The sequence below is a fragment of the Emydura macquarii genome, unplaced genomic scaffold (assembly GCF_026122565.2).
Source record: "Emydura macquarii macquarii isolate MOO-44397 ecotype Brisbane River unplaced genomic scaffold, CSIRO-AGI_Emac_v2 contig_1768, whole genome shotgun sequence".
NCBI lineage: Eukaryota > Metazoa > Chordata > Testudines > Chelidae > Emydura > Emydura macquarii.
Window position 1 is genome coordinate 931,036 of NW_027131905.1, and position 23,423 is coordinate 954,458.

Genomic DNA, 23,423 nt, shown 5'->3' on the forward strand with positions numbered 1-23,423 from the left:
CATCCTGGGGCTTTTTAAAAAGTTTTATTCATTTCTGTTATTGCTTTATCAGGTAGGAAAACATACACATTATTGCTACTGGTTAGGTTTAAGGCTACTTTAGGGAGTTTTTAAAAAAATGCTTTGAACATCTCAGAGTATGTGCTAGCCTCAGGAGCATTTAGCTGAAACATTTTCAATACTTTGTTGATGGCTTTGTCCTTTATTAAAAAAGCTATTATCAGAGGGTTTAAGTGATGCAATTTTCTTGTTTTAATCTTTCCAGTAATTAGTTAGGTGACTATCAGTTTTGCTTTTTTCACAGCAGCAGCTTGCATTTAATATGAAGGCAAAGACCAACAATATTGCTCATAATTTCAGTTATATTTATATTCTAGTGGAATAAGTTATTTCTTATTTTATTAGTCTTTATAACTTGGGCTTTCCAGAACTTCCAATTTCACTTTCCATCTTCTGTCCTGGATCGTTGCATTTTTCATGCTGTTTGGCTGTAAATACATCCTGTATAGCTTCTCTGTTCACATAGCCCTTCCAGGCATTCAGATGTTACAATAGGACTTCCCATCTAACTCATTTTCCTGACAGACTGGTAGGAGTAGGAAGAGAATTAACTTCTTCTCTCTTCTCTAGTATTCAGCACTCTCAAAGGTCCCAGTAAATTAAGGTAATTTATAATAGTGCAATGCTTTCAATGATTTAACTTTGTGTAAATCTAAATAAAAGGACAATTTAATTCCAACACCCAACCCGAGCCTCACACAAAACATAATATTACACATTAATCAGTACGTTATACTAAATCCTTTAAATAACTACCTATCATGGTGGTACCGTGTACTTCACTCCATGGAGTCTATTGCCTTTTGGGTGCTACATACAAAAGCAGAACCAAAATCTATCCAGGAAGGACATCAGTTGGACATATCCAAACTCAATAGTTACTTGAGAATGCCTTTTTCTATCATGGTACAACCTTATTCAGTGAGGATAATGATTTTTGCTTGAAGAACAAGCTGAGTAAAGAACTGTTATTCGATTATCAGGATGTAATGCTAATTAATCTACGTTATCAGAAATTGTGTTAATAGCTGAAAAATGTTAATGGGTCTTTACTGTATCATAAAGTCCTTAGATTTATAAAGAGAAGTGACTTTCCCACTTAGGTCTGGAATAAATGCAATTCTGCCATTTTACTATCAATTATAGAAACAAATACAATATTAGTGTTTACTTTCCCAAAGAAAATGGTCATCTTGTTTACATAAAAATATACAGCACTAATATATGAACAGTTTCAGGGTATGTGATCATAATATTGCCAATCATGTAACCCTGGGCTTTCAAAAATCATGGATTATGCTCCAGAAATTATGATTGGCTTAAAAATCATTAGAATTTTAAAATGATAAATTTGGGATTCTTTTTATTTGTCTTCATTGGAAAATGTTATCATTCCCATTTCTGTCCCCCTCTCACCCATTTGTCTATGAGCAAATACAATATTGTTGTTCCACCAGTACAAAGATTGGGCCAGATCCTTCAAACATTTATGCCTGTGCCGAATTTTACTCACATGCATAGTCTCACTGGAGTCATGTTTAAGGAAGCTGGTGAAAAACTGAAGCCAATGGAACTACTCTGGTGAGTAAAGTTAAGCACATGCATGAGTGTTTGGAAGATCTAGTCCATTAGCTGTAATTTTAGGAAGCAGTCTGCAAAAATAAAACCCAATTTATAGTGGTTATGAACACACTATTTATTATCTGTACTTAGTACTGTATCCTGCAATAGTTAATCATGGGTTGATTTCACATAATAAATTACTATGACATATAAACAATAATAAAAATATAGGGTATAGTCAAATCAGTACAAAATTGATAAAATGAATTATATGAGCACTATATCCTGCCCTCAATTATGTAATGTGCATCACAGAGTGACAGAAATTCACCTACTGCTCCTGCATGCACTGATACAATAATTAATAGATATATATCGTGCACTGATGGATGACAAGAGCACAAAATTCAGCTCTATGAATAAAAAATATTTACAATGCAAAAAGCAGACTATTGCAACTTATACAAAAATTGTTTTTTAACAATGAGATAGATTATTTCAATGTACACTGTATCCATTTTTCTGATCCTTATTTGGAAATAATCTTCCTCTTGCTAATTGATGCAGTGAATGGCTTTCTTCCTCATTAGCCCATGTTTGCCAATGCAGCCTTTTTGGAATTTAGAAAGTTCTTTTTCTTTTTTCTTGGAGAACTATGCAAAGCAAGTATGGGATCCCTTTGATCACGGAATAGAAATATCTTCTCCCCTGTGTCTAGTAGCTCAATGGCTTCTGCACTAGCAGTGTTCAATGAATCAGGCTGCCCAGAAGGTTCCACAAGAGGGTGTCTAGACAAATATTCTAGATGAGAAAATGAAGCTCTTTCCATGAATGCAAGCTGCTTCTTCTTTAGTAGGCTATTTAAGAAAAGGAAATTGAATTTAAAAGTGATTTATAAAAATAAAAGACCCAGCACAAAATGGTATGCTTGACTGTATAAGTAAAATCCTGACAAAAAGTATTCATTGTTCTTTGAGAGTCTAACATAAACCATATTTAGAAATTGACATATGCATCATTTCTGCCACTCCAACCCAATTTCCATTGCACTGTATGAAATATAACATCCAATGAGTATGCAGCCTTATAACAAATGTTACATACAAGGAGGAAAGTGAGCAGAACATGTGGATCATCAATATTTCCCTTATAAGGACTAATATTATTGCACCATAAGTGTACATGATGCTTTATGAAACATGAGTGCCATATTCACATGCATTCCAAGAACTAGGACAAGTGGTAGAAGATACATATTTGTGAATATTTTCCTTGAACTCTATAACACTTCTCAAAAACAGGAGGACTCTTGGGAGATATGAGGTACATGGAATTTTATTTCCCCCCATAATAAGTACTACATTTTTCTTTACCTTTCTTTTCTCCTGTTTGAATAATGCATCTTCTCCAAGCCTTTGCTTATCAGATCCTGCCTTACTTTGCTCTCTAATGCTCGCCATGACCCTTGGTGCTTCCTGAGGGAGTAAGGGGGAAAAAACAAAACAAAAGAAAATCCTGAATTTTACATCCCCACCTTCAAACAACAAAACAAAACCACCCAAAACAAACAAACAAAAGCTACCATCACCATGTGGTTTTAGTCACTAAAATGCATGTTAATAATAACTTGAATACAGTCAGCAGGAACATTCAGTTATTCTTGCTATAATTTCCTGCCCAACAATATTTATTACGGAAGAGATCCTGGCTCCAAGCAAGGGAGTGAGGGAGTTTAAGGATCCTCCCTTCATCGTCTGTATGACTTCCACATTCTGGATTGCAACAGCCTTTGTGGATCTGCTATTCCCCTTCTGGAGCAGGTGGACAGGGAGTGGGAGAGCAGGGGCAAGGACTGGGCAAAGCCTTGACTCCATTCTCACAACATAGCAGCCAGCACAACTGAGCCAGTGCAGAGAGGAAAGTAATCTCAGTCAGGAAGGACTGGGGAAAGATTACATTCCCTCCCAGGGAGTAAGGGGAAAAACAGGGACCAAACTGTGCTTCAGGGCTTTGAATTATGAAGTTAGGTGTGTGCACAAGTTCTTGCAAGACTAGAGCCTTGGAATGCAGCTAGTTCTCCAGGAGGTATGGTCAGTTTGCTAGATTTAAAAGAAAAATTAAGATCCCTATATTGCAAAAGGATCTACATAAGAAGGGAGTCCCACTTGCTCAACTAAGACACAAAACTTTACTGCATGGATTTCTTTGAAGAAGGGGGCCTATAATAGAAAAGTTCTGAGCAATTAAGAGTTTGATTATTGAGCATGCTCTGTGCACATTTTAAAGATTTCTGCAACATCTAAGACAGCTCTGCCCACTATTTAGTGTGTTTATACTACCCTCTAGGATCCAGGGAGAACCACATACTTTGTCCTGTCCAACCTGATGAAAGGCTAGACAGGCATGGACCTCTGGTGTTTCTTGTAAGGACTTCAAAGGAGAATTGATTGCTAAAGCTGATTTGGATATGAAGACACTGAAGCCTCATTAACTGCTTGGATCAAAGTGACAATGATCTTATGAGACAGTTGATTACATAAGATTTTTACAGGCCAAAATAGTGGAAATCTAGCTATATTAGTTTCTCTCATGAGATCACTATCATCCTGGACTGAAATCTTGTAAGCAAAGCTGTTCTTTTGAGTTTTCATCTCTGCAACTGAACTGGAAATTTAGCTCCTTCTGATTTTTGATGAAACAGAAAAGACCAGAATTTTTAGGCCATGTCGGAGTCTAAAGGTACACATTCCTAAATATGTTTAAAAGTTCAGATTTAAGGTTCAGTGTTAGTGCATTTTTAGTATTGCAAGTGTAAAACTGCAATTTATTGCTTAGTTTACCTCTTATCTCCTGTTACACATAAGATCACATATATTTAAAATAAATGAAAAACCTTAGAACTAATTTACAGATTTTTTTACTACATATAGCTGCCTACCTTGGTGTGTTACAGTGACAATTTACAACAATTAGAGCCTGCTATACTTAGTATAAATATTACTAATATAAGTGGTGAAAAGAAAAGTGTAATGCAAATTAAAACCAGTGAAATACATCATAAGAAAATGTAGCAAATAAAAAATGGAGGGGGAATATGTAAAAGCAAAGAAAGAATTGTTACATCTATGAATTATACAGATCACATTTTTCCTCTGGTAAAGTCAGATTGCAGTTAAGATATTTAAACTCAAAAAGTTATCTGGTTCAAATGACTTATTTCTCCTCAGAAATAACATTTCTGCAGGAAAATCCATTCATTTGCTTGTACTGCTGCTCCTGTTTGTCCAATGAATATATATTCCCTTGAAGTAATAACCTCAAGTTGGAATTTTCCACTATAAACTGACACACACTTACCTCTTTCTACAGCTGTCAGCTTCCTCCGCGTTGATGTCACTTTCAATAACACTGTCTGAATATTTGTTGCTGATTGAATCCAGAACAGAAAGAAGCTCAGTCTGTGAAGTCGAAGGCAGCAATAAGTTCAGCAGTCTGTGTAACATCCCCACTGGTGCCATTGTCAGTTTGGTTAAATAAGCTGCCAATCGGAGTTCCTGGAGGAATCAATGATGAAAGTTCAGACACATTCAGCATATCAGGAGGGTGTGTCTCACCAGCACAACACCCTCTTATGGCCTTGCAGGTACATTGTTCTCAGTGCCCCCTTGGATTTTTTCAAACAATTACCCAGACCAGGTTAGTTCAATCCCTCTTTGCAGGGTCTGACTTATTCACCATTCTACCATATACCCTTTACAGGGTTGGGTTTATTCTACAGCAGTAACTCACTTGTTTAGCTTCTCCAGGTCATGCCCTCTCTGGGTCCATGTAAAAGTCCTGCTCAGTTTCCTCCACTGTTCAGGAGGCCCAGCCCTCCTCCCAGGGCCAGGTTGTACTTCAGACAATACCCCTGTCCCTCTCCTTAATACAGGAACCTCTTCACTCTCCTTCTTGGAGCTGGAGTTAGACCTCAGGCTAGCAGGAGAATCTTGGGCAGCTGGCCGGTTCGCCCAATCAGTCCTTCTAGCCTCAGACTGGGAGGAGTCAGCAGGCAGCTCTTCCTCTGCTGCTGTCTTCTCCCTGTTAACTCAGGACCCTGCAGGAACCTCTTCACTCCCTGCAGTATCTACAGGCATCTACCCAGATACTGAGGGAGGAGGCAGAATTTATACTGGCCCCTTCTCCTAACTCATTTTTTATTGGCTGGGTGAGAGGGGAGCCTTGACCCACCCTCGCTGCAAAGCTCCTGGGCCTGGGACCTTAAAGCAACAGTAACAGGATACGTTCTCCAAACACTATTAATTTCCAGGTACACTTTCCCTCTAGCTCTACCTCTCTTAAGTCTCTCTCTCTCTCTCTACTGGACCCTTAAAAGCAGGGTGGACTGACCACTAGACACTACTACCTTTAAGGAGACAGACCTTCCCATCCCATAGCACCAAAACAAAAGGAATTATCAGTGACTTTTAACTGAAAACATCATAAAATTTACCACTTTGGAGGAAAAACTGTTCACTGACAGTCGTTTTAATATCAATGGCTTTAGAAACCAGAACTATTATCACTTGCTTCATCACTTCCACCATGGACCAGTGTGTGCATGAAGATCTTTCACTTCATGCTAGACACTGGGACTTCAGAATTATAGCCAGCCTGACTGACTCTTTGCTCTAAGTCATTATGTAGCCCCACAAATGGCTGTGCAATGCCCTATTGTGTGGAAATTACCATGAAATCGTGCTCTAGAGTCCAAGCTTTCATTTTTATAAAATTAAGTCTCTAGCCCTTATTGTTGCAAAGAAAACCTTCAAAATGAGAATGGACTGTACAACTATGCATATTCCTGAATCTGCAGACAGCCTGGAGCAATTGCTGTGAGATAAGTGTGAAGGACTGCCATTCATCACAAAGGGGTTCCTAACTCGAAAGCCTATGATGACGATCTCAATGTTAAGTATTTCACTGCTTATCGTTTCAGCAGAAACATTAAGCTTGTGCGCTTATTCACTGTTTCTGCGTGTAAGGGCAGATGGTGGGACAGGCTGCAAACAAGAGTTGTAAGTTGTTGCCAAGGGCTGCCATAGGAACACAGAATTCAAACCTCCATTCCCCCAAATTTAAAGTCATCTGTGCTCCTGCCCAAAGCAGAAGCAAAATCAAAAAGACTCAGCTGCCTCTTGGATACTGGAAACAAACAAACCCCACTTCCCACTCCTTCCCAGTGCCAAATGCCCTTTGTGTGCCTTGCCCGACTGTCAAAACTCCAGCACCCGCCTGACAATTTCTACAGTGCTCCTGTGTGTTTCAGCACAAAACCTACAGCACATTGAAAACCTGGGGGGAGACAAAAATAACTGAATTTATAGCAAATTAAATGAACATCACAAAGGATGCTGCAGTGGACTCTATGGGAGTAGCTAGAGAGGATGGGGGTAGGGCAATGCCATGTGTTCAGAGAATATCCCCACTGCGTAAATGTAGCTATAACATGCCACATAAACAACAGGGCCCCATTTCTAACAATTCTTAACTGCCATTCCCACTCTCTATCCTATTCAGCCCCTCTATCTGCTCCCAGGAGACAGGTCATAGTTACACTGGGACATCCTCCCATCTGTTATAGCTGTTCTAAACCACCCGCCGCTAGCAGAAGCATTGCTGTGATAATCCCACAGGTCCTCAGAAAGGCAGCGCAACTTCTGCACCGTTTATCAGCCTGTGTGCAGCAGATGCGGAAGATTAGTACCAAGACCAGGTCACATGCACAAGAAACCCCCAGGAACCAGTGAAAATAGAACGGGAAAACAGCCAAAATCAATGTCTTTGTCCAGAGAGAATTAAAAAATGTTACAGTTGCTGTTAGAACTCTCACTCTTCTCTGTAATAGGAATTTTATACAGTGGTATGGAATGAAGAGGTCAGGCAAATCCACAGCCTGACTCTCCTTGGCTACCATGCAAAACCTTCCTTTTTGAGAAAGCCTTTCTATCTTAAAAACGACACTCTCCACATTCACTCCCTGTCTCTCTATTTAAAAATAAACCAAAACAACCCTCAAATCAAAATCAAAGACACAAACAAAATGAAACGAACCAAGAAATCAATGAATCAGACAAAAACGTGGTCCTGCACTAAGCAGAGATTTTACCCTGAAAAGGGAGAAGAGACAACGAATCTGTGAAGTCCACCAGGGACTTCACTAATACTATCAGTTTTACACAGAAGGTGCTCAGATACTATGATGGGGAGCAGTATGAAACTCAGATGCCATGACTGATACCATACTAGATTCCCCTCCATATCACAGTGGGCCTGTAGACCAGAGACTTGTTTAGAAAGGGGCCTGACTGGGGAATCCAGATTCTACCTTCCTGGGTGCCCCACTCTGATGGGGTGATCTCACTGGTGGCTGTGGATTTGCTGACACATGCCGGCCTGCAGCTGTTAGCCACATTAGTGTAGATCTCTGTCCCTGTCACAAGGTGGCTGGCCCTTGTGATTAAGTTAGGTCTAGCTGCTCTGTGCCAGAGCAGGTGCGCCCCGCTGAGCTAATTAAGGGGGCAGGGCTGCTCCTGCACCCAAGAACACTGATTGATTGAGAAAGACTGTGTGAAGTTTAAGGAACCCTGAAGAAGGGGAAAGGAGATGTGGGTGCACTGCGGTGACATCCCAGGCCAAGAAGGGGTGCTTGGGTGGCAGCCATTCTGTTACAGTTCCCTTTGTGTGGGTGGACCACAGAAAAAGGCTTTCTGAGTTTGCTACTGCCTCTGAGCTAATCCACCTGGTCCACAGGCAGTATAGGCTCATGCTGTTAGATGGAGAGGTCCAGAGTTAAATCGCCATAAAAAGCCCAATTGGGGGTCTTTAAACAAGGCTTAAACTCATACACTCATAGACTTTAAGGACAGAAAGGACCATCATGATCATCCAGGGGTTCTCAGACTGGAGGTCGGGACCCCTCCAGAGGTCATGAAGTTATTATGGGTGGGCGGGGGGGGAGGGGTCGCGAGTAGTCAGCCCCCTCACATGCCATGGCTGTGGCTGTCAGCCCCATGCTTGTCTGACAGCCAGAGCCCTTCAGAGCTGGGTGGCTGGAGAGCAGCAGCTGCTGGCTGGGTGCTCTGAAGGCAGCCCCGCCCCCAGCAACAGCACAGAAGTGAGGGTGGCCTTGCATGGGTGGGGTGGGTGGCGTGTCATGGGGGGGGGGCATCACAGCCTGAAATATTTTCAAAGGGGGTCCCAGAAAAAAAATCCCCTCTCTAGTCTGACCTCCTGCACGTCGCAGGCCATACCCACTCACTCCTGCAATAAACCCATATTGGCTGAGTTACTGAAGTCTTCAAATCATGATATAAAGACTTCAAGTTATAGAGAATCCACCATTTACACGAGTTTAAACCTGTAAGTGATCCAGGCCCCATGTTGCAGAGGAAGACTGCTTGGTTGAAAACTGCAATATTTTGAGATAAATTCACTGCAGTTGATAGGACATACTCAATACATCACTCAAAGGCTGTGATAGGCTGCATAAGGTCCTCGACCTTCCAAGATAGGGTGAATTCAATGATATAGGAATACTATATGATAGCTCCATGGGAACTACTGTATCCGGTAACACCTGACATTTCTTGCATCACCAGCATCTTTGTTTGTGTTTCTTGAATTGGCCAAAACAACCAAGAATATATAAACTGTAATTTAAAACAGCAGAACTACTGTAAAGAAATCACACTGATTTGGATTGAGGAACACACACTGAAACAACTAATGCAAAATCAATGAGCTCTGACCATGCTGTGGTTTCACATTTGCTTCATCCTTTCCCCATGAACGTCTGCCTCCATCATCTGTTGTCTCTACAAACAATGACTAGAGAACCTGGGACTACAACTGTGTGCTTACTCAAAACTAACCTCTCTATGGGCATCAAAATATCCTGAACGCAGCATAACTCAAAGAAACCTTTCATTGACCTAAATGGGAAATCGTCCTAATTATGAAGACTGAAGCCAAACCTTGGCAGTCTGTGTTAGGCCCCTGAATCATCGGCCTGTTTTTTCAGACATGTTGAGCACCTGGAGTGCCCATTAACTTCAGTGGGAATTCTGTCCACTTATGGCAGTGCTGCAAATTGGCCCAATGGGCAAAATTCCCTTTAACATTAAGAAGAAAATGTCTGACTCAAAGAGGCAGAGGTAGCAACTCCTATAATTACGGCTGCCTACCACTTGCCATTCTAATCTATCCAATCTATAGTCTATAAATTGGAAATCACAGATTTTATATGGTTTCCAGCACTACTGCTTTGCTTTCTTTCAGAAAAACACAGAGAGATTAGGAACATGCTCCACTGTGTATTTTATTAGTAGACTATTCAGGCTACAAGGCCCATCTTTCTTCTCAGGCATATGGCTGAGGGTTGGAGGGTTTTTACTATTACAGCTGCTGTTGAGTGGGATTTTATTTTATATGTCTATGGCATCTGCAGGGCAGTATCTGCACATTTATTGTGGAAATTGGATCAGGTAAGCATGCCCAAAGCAGAGAACAGCTCCTTTTTATGTTTTATATATAACCCCAATTTTTTTTTTTAATACAGGAAAGGCAGATTTATATTGAATACATGGAAACGAAGTTGTTCAGGGAATCGCATGTACAAAACATAAAGCTCAATCCCCCAAGCATATGCTGCATAGTGTAGCTGATTTTCAAAGATAATAAAGTACTGGAAATGCTGCAAATTCTCTCTGATCTCAAATCTCTCTGTCTTACTAAACTGGTAAATACCCAGGGTCCCTTTGTTCACTTGCTAGTGGGCAAAGTTTGAGGAAACCACAAAAGATACCTTGCTGAACCATGCTTTGAAATTTTCAATTGGAAAAATTCATACTATGTGCTTTCCAAATTGTTTTATAATGCATCTGCCCACTCATTAGAAACCCATCAAAACGCATTACAAGAAGGTGATACCTTCTAGCTGGCTGCACTCTCCATCTATCTTCTGGTGAGGTGAGATTTCTGGGAGAGTATCACAAAGAATATCAGAGAGCTCCAAAACGTCCTATCGTCCTTCTGTGGTGATTAGCATAAAAGAGCCCTCTTCTCTCCCCCGACCCTCTCCATTCAGTCAGAGGATGAGTTACTGCTAAGCTACAGGACACCTGATTCCTGTGGTCACTAGAGTTACGAAATGTCTCTAGCTGCCTTTGGATCTCCTTTTTGGTTCATACAGACCCCAAAAGAAAGACAAAACCTTTCATCTGAAACATGTGGAAAACTCCTTTAAAAACTAATACAAGAAAAAAAGCGCCATTTGGGGAAGAGATTCCCATTGAAACAAATGAGCATCAGCAATGATAGTACTCAGCTATTGTTCTTAGGGGTTTGTCTCTCCACATTTCTCCATGCACTATGTGCATGCACCAGCCTCTGGCTCTTTAAATGCCACAAAATTTAAAGAAAGACACACTATCAGTGATTTAGATGCCTGCAGCCATAGTGGAGATAGTGATTATCTAAATTCTGATTCTTCCAGACAAGAGCAACAGAGGAACAAGATCTCTCAACATCCTAAAGCATTTCCTTTAACAGGGCACATTTCAGGATAAGAACTCTTTTCAGTAGATGAGCTGTGGAATTGAAGAGCAGGCTTGTTATGTGCACCCTCTAACTATGCTTTCCCATGTACGCTCAGTAACATGGCAAGCTAACACCAAGCCTGGGACTTCAGTGCACTATTCATCCTCTGGTTTTAGAGTTCCTGTTCCACAGAAGATGAATGGTTTCATCAGACCACTTAGCTGTTAAATAAGCTACACTGTGGTACATTTGAGGCTCCAAACTATTCTCCTAATTAGTCTAAGTGTTTATTAGTCAATAGTATATTTTAATGTCTTCAAATTCAACCAAGAGAAGCTATTGGGAGTGTTAATAGTGGAACGATGGACCTATTCTGTTTAAAGACTGCACACTGTTCATAATTTGCAGCAACACCAGATGGTGCAAGATTAATATATAATGAGAGCTAGGAAAAAAATTAGCATGAAAAGAGTTAATCAAATGTTGAAGGCACATGACAAATGCTTTAAACCCCAAAGATCAGTGAAGTCTAAATACATTTCAAAAGACTCCATTAGCATTTGCAATTTCTATATATGGTCTGATGGTTTATTTTCTCTTGATGTTGAATAGGGTTTGGCTTTATCTAGCACCTTTCATATTTAGGGTACTGTATCTGAAGCACTGTATGTTTTCACACAAAATCTTTGACACCAGAACCTGTTCTATTAAGAGAGGGAATGTTGAATATGACAAAAGATTTATCTTCTGCAATCTTTAATTATCAAGCAGAATGTCACCAGCGGAAAGGGCCTCAGTTGAACAAACCACCCAAAGGATGCTGCAACTTTCTCTGCCCCTTCAACTGTAGTTTGTTGTTGTTGTCAAAAGAATTTTGTTAAATCTTTTACGGCTCCCTGAATAAATTATTAAAAATAAAGTTGGAAAGTCTCATCAGTATTATGCAAATTATTTAAAAAGCTTATGAGCATGTACAGAATTTACAGTTTTACAAATTTAACACAACTAAAGCTTGAGAGTTACCATCTCATGGATATTTATAATGTTGTGGAAATAATCTATAAGAATGTGCAGCAGAAATTTTTTTTATCATTGGCTGCAAGCTTTTATTCCTATCATTTGCACAAGAAAGTCCCGAGAAAATGTTGTGAGTTCTGTGTGCGGTAAACTGTGGAGATGGAAATACGGTGGAAAGAATTATGGATGAAATAGAATTCAATGATTATTGACTGCCATGTTTGCTTTCCATATGTCAAACTGTCAAAGCCAACATGGTGGGAAGATGGTCTGATAAAATGTTTTTAGAGAAAGTAAAGAAAAAAAAACCAAACACAGCAAAAGGAATGAAAAAGCCTGAATTTAAAACTAATAGGTTGATAATGCTGGTCATGACAACCTTGGCAAAACATTTTCATATGCAGTGAGTACAAATATACAGCAGAATAATGAGCTTTAAACACACAAAGACACACAAAACAACCTAGTCACAAAAACAGACAGGTTATCTGGTATGTCATCATCACCATTAAAATGTTTATCCTTTGCGAAGTAGCCAGCAGTTGATATACTTGTTCTATTAATTCACAGACGAAGGGGAGAATACAATGTGCATCATGATGGTGAATAGGTGACTTAAGTCACAAACAAATATAAGTAAATAAATACAAGCCTGTCTTGGAGGAAAAGTTTGGAAGGGTGATAATATGGCTGAGATTTTATGTATTTGAACGTGGAATATGAAATTTGTTTCTTAACTATTATCTCTTTACAGTCAAAAAGGACATTGCCAATGTCAGGACTCCTAAAAATACATCTATTTTGTTAAACTCCTTACTTGCAGGAGCTCACTGTATTTTTCTTTAAATTGGTTTAAATAATCTGTTGTTTATGTGAAAGATTATGGAGTGAGAGCCCTGGAGGCTATCTTTTCTGTGGATTAAGGATGGCACAAGTAGCAGGAGTGCTAAATTCCATAGCACTGCCCAAATACTACAGCCCTGGTTTGGAGGGAAACCTGTGAGGGAGAGAGAATAGTTTATTTTTCCATGTCATATAAGCTCAGACAACAGGGGTGATGAATAATGTTAGCTGAAGGGATGGTTTTGTGATGTGGCCACTTGTTTATTTATTCTTAAATGATGTGTGTGTGTGTAAACGAGAGAGAGCACGCTGTTTGTTAATGTTCATAATACTGCTGGAGAATATTCACATTAATATATAAATGTATATCAATATTCTCCAGCACCATTAGAAACCTAAACAGCAGCACTGTTCTAACACATGAAAACCAGAAAGTGAAATTGTCTATATACAAGTAACTTACCGGACAATTTTTATTGTCCAAGCTGAGTGAAATGCAAATTGTATACAAATCTCATAAACAATGAAAAGTTCCAGAAGGGTAGCCGTGTTAATCTGTATACAGCAAAAACAACAAGAGTCCTGTAGCACCTTAAAGACTAACATCTGACGAAGTGGGCTGCAGCCACGAAAGCGTATGCCCACAAGAATCTGTTATTCTTTAAGGTGCTGCAGGACTCTCGTTTTATCATAAACCATGGAAAGTATTTACTACTGAGCATAGTGCTTACTACTATGACTTAATGAAATTACTCTTTGTAGTAAGCCAGAAGTAACTGGATCAATGTAACGACAAAGTAGTAATCGCCATGCTTGTTAGTAATTGTTAACAGGACTTGACCCCCCCCCCCCCCAATTTATTTGTTAGGATCATAGATGGGAAAAATATTGTAAATAGAAGCAAATGATGTGACTAGTGTCAACTTTTTGTTAACTTAATTGATTTCCAGATAAAGCAGAAATTAAAAAGTGGGAATTCATGTAATTACATCCTTACCTGGCTATAAAGTGCCAAAAATGTATCCATTTCTATATTCTCCAGAAAATCTTCAAGCACTACATTGTTCCATTGCTCTTCTCTTAAGCTGACAGGAAAGAGGAAATTAGTATTATCTGCAGGTCCCTGTGATTCATATGGATATTTTACTGTGTCATTTTGCAAAACCTCACCCAGTTTTGCTTTGTGACACATTTGGCGAGATGGCATTAAAAAATTAAAAAATACAAACTTTCACATTTTTGTTGCACAGACATCTTTGCGTTAAAACTGGACATTTTCACTAGAACAATTTGTATATCTCAGCAACACTGATCACAGAAAAGTGAATTCAATACGCAACAAAATGGATGGAGGTAGATCTGAAATTCAAGTAGTTTGCATTTTATTGGAAATATTTCCTCAGAGACTATGGCTTTCACAGCACTCCCCACTCTGTCTTCTTGAGCCCGAGTGAACTTGAACCAACCCTTGTCATCTGTTTGATAATGCACAATGTCAGCATTAGCCCACTGGTCTATCCCAGAAAGACTGATTGTAATGAAAGGTGTTGCATTTCAAATACAATTCATAGTCAATGGATTTATTATTGAATGTGCGTACTGCAATAGTGCCCAGAATCCCCCCTCAGAATAGGGTGTTCTTCATGAAGACATAAACCCTTGCCCTGAATATACAGAATGAATGTTTCAAATGTTGGTTCTGTATGGTATGTTACATTCTTTAAATGCAATGACTAAGGTGATATAAAAAAAGGCAGTCATACTTAAGACCAAAAAGCCTTACCTTTGCCTTTGCATATTTACTAATTGCTTACACTTATTCAAAGCCTGACACAGCCGAGCAGACACCTGTCTGTCTGCATTAATTTCCACAACTTCATCTGACAGTCTCAACTCATCTGGAGTCCATCTCTGCCTATTCAGTAGGTGCTGCTGCTGAGCCGTCTCCTTCTGTAACATTTCATATTCCAACTTTCTGTCAAGTTCTTCAATCTCCTAGAAGTTTGAAAATGTATAACGATAAGAACAACTCACAATTCATCTTGGAAGAAAAATTTTCATTTGGAGTCAAGAAAGATATGGTATTGTTGGTTTGCAATATTACTTTTATTCTGGTCTCATCCTTTCCAATCGTTTGCGATCACTGCACTTTCCAATTCCTTGTGATGGCTTCAGTAAACATGACTAGTATGCAATGAGCATCAGAACAATGCCTAAAGATACGAGTAAATCTTTGCTAAAGGGCAATGCTGTATGAAACCTTCCACTGTAGGAGGCTCCTGGAATGTACAATATTCGTATGACTGAGATCGAAATGTGAGACAGCTACCTTCAGACTACATTTGTAAGCAGTGTAAAACTACTGACACACAATGTGAGGAGTTCAGGCAGTCAATTTTTGGTTATCCTGAATCAATAATTAATACCAAATAGGTGTCAACTGGAAAATATTTACTACTACTCAACATAATAAAACTAGTGTAACAAAAGAATATCTCTATAGTCAAACAAGAATCCTTCCTAGAAATTGTTTAGGAGGCTTAGCTTTAGTAGTGACTTTTAAAAAATCTGTGTCTTAACTGGATAATTAATATGACAGACAGGATAGCTGCATGGTTAAGACATCAGACTAGGCCTCATGAGATGGGGTTCAGTTCTTAGTTCTGCCACAGACTTCCTTTCTGACAATGGGCAAGTCACTTAATATCTCTGTACCTTTGTTACCCATCTGTAAAGTAGCGTAGATAAATATTTCCTTTCCCCCACCCTTTGTTGGTCTTCTCTACTTAGACTAAGATCATGAGGTCAAGGAACATCCCTAACTAAGTCTATGTTAAGCACTTAACACAGTGGAGCCCTCAGTACTTCTATATCACAAATAATAATAAATGCAGACTAACTGCTAGTGCTGGAAATAAAAACCATGCTATGTATAGAGAGATTAATGAGATTAATATACAGCTAAACATTAATTTATTCTACTGAATGCTTACATGAATAGAATTAAAAGCTATCGTGACCTGGTGTTAGTGGTTTTTAATTAACAGGTTTCTAAGACTGTCAAAAACACAGCAACGGGCAGGGAAGCTTATTCAGCAGGAGACAGTTTATATAAACCAAGCAAAACAGGTAGCATAAGCACAAATAGTAACAAACAAAAACTTCCCCAAACTAGGTCTCAACCCAGCCCTCACAACCTGGATAAGAAACCCACCCACCCACCCGCCCGCCCGCCTGCCTGCCTGCCTGCCTGCACTCTCTCTCTTCTGTGTCTGCAGCAGCCCTATTTATACCCCTCCTTCTAAACACCTGTGCAAGTAATGGGAAGCTGGAGTTAATCCTTTGTGTACTGGGAACCTGACAGGGTCTCTGCATCCTGTTACACTGTTGTAATTATTGTATTACTTATCTTTTTGCAGTGCCTAGGAGTCCCAGTCAAGGACAAGGACCCCACTGTGCTAGGCGCTGTACAAACACAGAACAAAAAGATGACCCCTACTCCAAAGGGTTTACAACATAAGTATAACACAAGAGACAGAGGGGGACAGAGCAGTGGAGAAGTACAAAGAAACAATGAGGCACCGTTGGTCAGCATGACAGGCAGTGGTCACAGCACAATGACAGATCTAACTGTTGTCAAGCTTTATGTAGGCATCACAGCAAAGCTTTCAAAGCAGGCAGCAAACCAAAATGAAATTATTTTTAATGCTTTATCTGCATTGATCTTATTTCTCTTATCATTATGAATAGTTATTACAGTTATAATACAATGTTTCATTAAACAAACTCAGAGTAGCAAATTTAAATTAACATACTGTCACTTTAAGAAAAGCTCTCCAGACATAACAGTATTCCATTTTAAGTAGGAGTTTGCACAGTAATATCTGTCTAATGATACTCTCTAGCTAAAAGGTTTAACTTTTAAAAACCCATTCTAGTTGTTCTGCTTCAGTGCGCTCCCAATTTCCACTTCAATAGTCACAAATGGGAGACAAACACTTCCCTATGAATATATAGCCTAGAACTAAAAAACCCAATAGGATTCTGAAACTGTCACTTACCAAATCTGTAAAAAATGTGATGAACTGAAGCAAAAGCTTTTTCTGAAGATTTTGTTATTTAAATTGTGTGCACATGCACAACAAAAGAGAGAGAGACTGGATATACTCTGTGTGCATAATAACTCAAGTTTACCACAGGACTGTGCAATTTATCGCCTGTCTCTCACTACCATGAATGTGACAAACTCTACAAGCTGGTCATGAAAATTATTTATCAGTATTTGCTCAAAGCTACTCCTCTGCCCTTTACTGTTTGATCAAGATAATGAAATATTAGTTAGTTACCCATTAAAAATATTACTTCCTCTGATCAAGAGAGGCTGTGATATTAGTTGGGGCCTCTTGGTTCTCCTGCAATACAAATAATATCTTTCTAGCTATAATATTCATATCTTCTGTTTAAACAGTATTGTAACTTTCTATCTATCTGTATTTCTTTCACATAAAGCTTTTAAATAAATGCACATATACATGCACACACCCTGCCACAACTAGATGAAATTACAGAAATAATAGGCCACATTTTCAGCTGGTATAAATCAACATATTTTAACTACAGCCAATGAAGCTACACCAGCTGATAATCTGGCCCAAGAAGAGTTTGCCTTCTCAACACTTTGTTACTCACAGGATTGTGTGCCTCTAAAATCTGGGTACACTCTGATTCTGATAGTAATTTTGATGTACTTAGTTCTTCCAGAAGCAAAGCTTGTACACTTATGATAGCGGTGTAAATCTCCAGTGTTTTGTACTTTTTATCAGTCTTTTGGAACTGTATTGAAGCAATGTACTCTCCAAGTTTATTCTCCTGAGCATGTAACTGATGCTCCTTTTCAAGCAGCAACTCATTATGGACCTGGAAAATAATGAAACAGCAAATGTAGTGCAACAAAAACCTGATAAGCATTGTTAGGGTTTTTTAAAACTACGTAATTGTTTGGCTGCCACACAATTGACATAATATTCAAGGAAATTATCCGGGGGGGAGGAGGGAAGGGAGAGTAGGGAAGAAAGAACAGTCATTGCTGGTACATTAGTCAACACTCAGAAATATTTATTTTATTTAAAAATATTTGTTTTATTTTATTTTATTTAAAACAAAATTCAGATTTCTTATCTATAGTGGTCACATACTTAAGTTGGCCTTAGATAATATTGCCTCAGAATTTCCTGTAAATGCCACAATTCACTACACTTAGCAAAAACACTGCATATTCTGACATATCGTTATATAAGGGAAGTGACAACTTTTAAAGTACACTACTGTAGTTTGCAGGACACTGAAACTTTTACTGTTTCTATTACCGTGTAGGACCGTGAAGTTTAGTCCTCTCTCACTGTTCCCCTGTGCTCTCCCTGTCTTTTTGGCCTATCCATGGTTGTCTCTTGTCTTACATTTCGATTGTAAACTTTCTTGGGCAGGGATTGTGTTTTAGTTTAGCACAACCCTAGCCTCCAAGTGCTACTGCAATACAAATAATAAAAACAACCAGTATCTATTGCAGAATGGGAGAATAATAGAAGACATCTCAAAAACTTTAATATGGTTTGGATGAGCTTACTGCCATCAGTGGTGATGGTACCTGACTGGTAGCCACATCTGGAACCTTGAACTCATTTTTGCTCTTCCTGCATCAGCCTGGGTCTGCCTTTTTGCAGCACCACATCGGATGGGACTGTTCAGTTCCCTGGACTTTGATCCAGTGCTCAGATGGTTACTTCTCTCCTATTTCTGCCTTACTTGAGACTGAAAAATCCCTGATTGTGTTACAGGACAGATAATGGGGAAAAAAGATCCAACGTCTAGTAGATAAAAGAATGTTAAAAGAGGGTTTTTTCATGTAACAATGGATGTGTTCAGAAAATACCCAAGTTTAATAGTAATTATGGGTATTGTGTGTGAGACAGTGATCTTGTGGTTAAAGACAGGACCAGAAATCAGGACATCTGAATTCTAGACCAAGTTCTGCAACACATGACACTATCAGACTAGGTCTGAATAGAGACTGGGAGTGGCTAGCCCAGGACAAAAAATAATGTTCCCTCTTTTGGCATTCACACCTTCTCATCAACTGTTGTAAATGGGCCTCATCCACCCTGATTGAATTAACCTCCTTAACACTTGCCCTCCTCACTGTGATGTAACACACCCATCCTTGCATGCATATTTATATCTACCAAACTGAAGTTTTCACTTCATGCATCTGACGAAGTGGGTTTCTGCCCATGAAAGCTTATGCCCAAATAAATTTGTTAGTCTTTAAGGTGCCACAGGACTCTCGTTGTTTTGCTAAAAACAGATGAACACAGCTACCCCCCTGGAATTCTGCAACACAGTTTCCCTTGATGGTTTTGAGCAATTCATATACATCCAAATTTTCAAAAGTGTCCACTAACTTTTAGTGCCTAGGTTTTCAGGTGCACAACATTTGATATGCAGGGCTTAATTTTCACAGATCCCAAAAGCTTCAATTGAAGTCAGTGGGAGCTGTGACTGCTCAACACCTCCAAAATCAGGCGCTTGGTATCTTAAGTCAGGCAACCAAAAACTGAGGCATTTCAAATTAGCAGACACTTGAATATTTGGGCCTTCATCACTTTGTGCATGTCTGTAAAACAGGAATAATACTTTTCTAATCCAATAAATGTATTAGTATTATCATCATCCAAGGATTTAATAAATACTTTCCTAATACTTTTCCAATGAGTTTATTATTATTATTATCACCACCACCACTCAAGGACTTAATTATTGCTTTTGATGTGCTCTGAGATTCTCAGATGTAAGGCATCATAAAAGTTTGAGGCTATAAGATATTAAAGTTATTACATTTCAAAGGAGTTTTTTTTAAAGTTAGCTAATTAATTCCAAGGTGTTTCAAATCAATATAACTCCTTCCTTCTCCCCAATAAGACATTTTGTTGGATTGTCTCCTTTTGGTGAACTCACCACTCCTATTAATGGTAATGGGAGTTATGTGCTCACAAGTGAAGGAATCTATGGGCCTCATCCTCAACTGATGTAAACTGGCATAGCCTGAAGCCTAGACTGAAGTCAATGGTAACTACAATGATTTACACCAGCAGAGGATCTGGCTGTATATCCTTAGTTTTCTCTGCGCTAGAGAACAGAGACAATGCATGATTATTATCAAATCTCATAACCATAGCACTTTTCTATTTATGCTAATCAGCACTATATGAAACAATATATTAGTCCCATTCATTACCGTTTAAGAATAATTTAGCAGCTGTCACAAGGTTTTGAGAGCCCTAAAATGATCCACAGGTAATGTGATGCACATGAACTTTTCTCTGGCATTATTACTGATAAGACTGCTGTCAAGAGTGGATTGCATATCATTCAAATTTTGTTATCCAATAGATAGAGCTAAATTTAAAATGTGATTTGCAACCAAATCTTATTCAAGAGGGTTCATGTAACATTATCTAAAATTTCCATTGCATTATACGGCATGTCTCTGGACACAAGAGGAAGAAAGCTAACTGCAGAAAATTCTTCTGACCATCACCAACTAAACCTACTACAACTCAAGCAATACAAAGCCCTACTAAAGAGGCAAGGTGCATGCAAAAGGTATATTCCAGGTATTATTAACCTAATTCTGCCTTAACAGACAGAAAATGTACCTTAACCATATTGTTATTCCAATGTAAATCTCTGTTTTAAACATATGAGGAAAAAATCTGGAAAATATTAATTTGTCCCTTCCATTCCCCACAGAACCTGTGGATTCTGCAGTCCTTACTTTTTAGTGGCCCTGAAATGAAAAGACCGCTTAAAGCAGAGGGCTTTCATAATTTCCCAGTACTGTGGAATTTACCAGGGCCCCGGTTCTGATGGTCACATAGGATCACGTATGAACTCTGGCTCTAGATTATCAGGGAAGTTTATTTTGAAATAATCTGATTGGCTGTGATGATACAGTGTTGTCAGCTGTCATGGTTTCATTGTGAATCTTGTGATATTTGATGTTTTTCCTTAAAGACCCATCTCCTGGAATCTTATGCTTACATAGGAATTAAAATAAGAAAATTTCTAATCCTCATGATTGAGGAGAAAAACTTAAATGTACCAAAAAGAATCCAAAATTTATTAGTTTAAAAAATTGCATGATTTTTGGGCCCAATTCATGGTTTTTGGATGTTTTGTACTGTTTTGTCTTTACTTATGCTCTGTATTCAGTCTATCACATTTTTCCATGACAGAAATAAAGCAGAGTTGTTTCATGATAATTTTTTTTCCCAACTGTGAAGTCAGTATTTATTCTATGCCTGTGTTCATTTCAAGAAGATCAGATAGTTTTGCAAAGGGGCAACTGGAGTGTGTCAGATGTTTACAATGGTGCAGAGACAGCTCAGTAAGTGGGGGAAATTGCCCAGCTACACAAATGCTTCCTTCCAACACTGAAACACTTAAAAAGAAAACATAAAACATAACCACAGTAGGTCTCAGTAATGGCAGAGGAGGAAGCATAGGGAAATGACCTTTCGAGATCCCAGATCCTCCTTTTGTGAAGGAGAGTCCAAAATTATGTTAAATGGCCCCACTGTCCACTTAGGGTTCGTCTACACTGCAATAAAATATCCATGACATGGCTGCGACTGGCCCAGGTCAGCTGACTTGGGCTCACTGGCCTATAAAACTGAAGTGTTGGTACTCAGGCTCGGGCCAGAGCCAGGACTCTCAGACCCCACTGGGTGGGAGGGTCTCAGAGCCCGGTCTCCAGACGAAGCATCTACACTGAAAATTTTAGTCACGAAGCCCAAGCCCCACAAGCCCAAGTCCAGCTGACCCAGACTCCAAGACTTGGTGCCACAAGGTTTTTTATTGCAGTGTAGACATAACCTAAGGAATCTGGGAAGAGACATGGGCCTTTCCCCTCTGGAAGCAGATTGGACCAAGACGTTAAGGGAAGTTTTTAGACTTACTTCACACAGGCCTTGACCAGTGAGGATAATACAGTTTACTGAGTCCTATGGGCTAAAGAGGACTGACTTGCCCCTGCAGAGAGCATCTACTAGTGTAGGAGGCCCATCAAGCAGTGCATACTCTCAGCACTTTCCTCCTGGAAGAGCAAGGTTCTGCAGGCTGAGAACAAGGTCTCCTTACACATGGTGCAAGCACTATGTGGGCTTATTTTCTGGTGACCTGTTTGACTGTTTCTGCCACTGTGGAGGAGGGAAATAGCTCAATAGCTGGTCTCATTCATTCAGGGAACAACCCCCCAAATGTTTTACATAAAAAAGGATTGGAGGTGAGGGGACGAGTGAGTGGGAAAATACTGCTCATTGCTGTCCCAAAATTCATCTTGCAAAACGAGGATGGTAAAGAATAAAGCAGGATTGCTGAGCTACTGTTATTTTTGAATAGTCAGTGGTAGAAAATGGGAGTGAAGGTGGAAGGGGCATGGTCAAACGTTGGAGCCCTATGGACAAATCTGAGCTGTCTCTTTTATTTGGAAAACAGCTCAAGTATCTCAGTCTGGGCCCAGACACATCCATTTTTAATTTTTATGTCTCAGTTTGTATAAGGGAGGACTGAAACTTCAGAAAAGTCTGTATATTCTTTGCAGAAAGGTAAGAAACCTGTTAAAATGGAATTGAGACCCTTTGTTCTCTGAGCAATGTTTTCCATTGAAATGCTAATAACTTTACCATTTCTTTCATATCCTCACATTTCAGCAGTTCATGAGCATTCAGAGATGTATACTGCATTCCAGCAGCACTGATAGGAAATCAAATACAGATAAAAACTTCCGCAGAACATCATGCAAATCAGGACTTTGATTTAGATTATACAAGACAGCCAATTCTACCATGAATCAGAATTTTTTTATCACGTCAAAGTGAACTTCCTTTCAAAATTCAGAATGTTATTTCAAGATACTCTTACTTATGAACTAGCTATGTAAAAATGGCCTGGCAGCAGGACTGTGCTTTACTTCAATATTGAGGCAAAGAATTGAATGTGTTCTTAGCATATGTCTACACTACAATCAGAAGTGTGATTCCAGCACACATACACATACCCACGATAGATTTGAGGTAGCTAGCTTAAATCAGAATAGCAGATGAGCCGCGGCAGCATGGGTTAGGTATGCACTTGAGCAGCTAGCCTGTGCTGCCACAGCTTCACGGCTATCCGTACCCATTCTAGCTAGATCAAAACTAGCTCAGGTTAGTTTACATGTGCTGCAGTGAGAGAGTTTAAGGCTAGAAGGGACTACTAGATCATCTAGTCTGACCTCCTATATAGCACAGCCACCAACACCATCT

At 39.3% G+C, this 23,423-nt stretch overlaps 1 protein-coding gene across 4 annotated transcripts in view; it reads right to left on the reverse strand.

The window, feature by feature from the left end:
• Positions 1–842: 842 nt before the first annotated feature.
• EVC2 (EvC ciliary complex subunit 2) overlaps positions 843–23,423 on the reverse strand; it is a 150,094-nt gene continuing 127,513 nt past the window's right edge. For all 4 annotated transcript variants that reach the window (XM_067556406.1, XM_067556407.1, XM_067556405.1 and 1 more), the window contains 6 exons: positions 17,752–17,979; positions 14,846–15,057; positions 14,060–14,147; positions 4,981–5,177; positions 2,997–3,098; positions 843–2,480 (listed from right to left, as the gene is read on the reverse strand). In XM_067556406.1, coding sequence (XP_067412507.1) covers positions 2,210–2,480; positions 2,997–3,098; positions 4,981–5,177; positions 14,060–14,147; positions 14,846–15,057; positions 17,752–17,979 — 1,098 coding nt within the window. In that variant the 3' untranslated portion in view covers positions 843–2,209. The remainder of the gene's footprint in view (positions 2,481–2,996; positions 3,099–4,980; positions 5,178–14,059; positions 14,148–14,845; positions 15,058–17,751; positions 17,980–23,423) is intronic.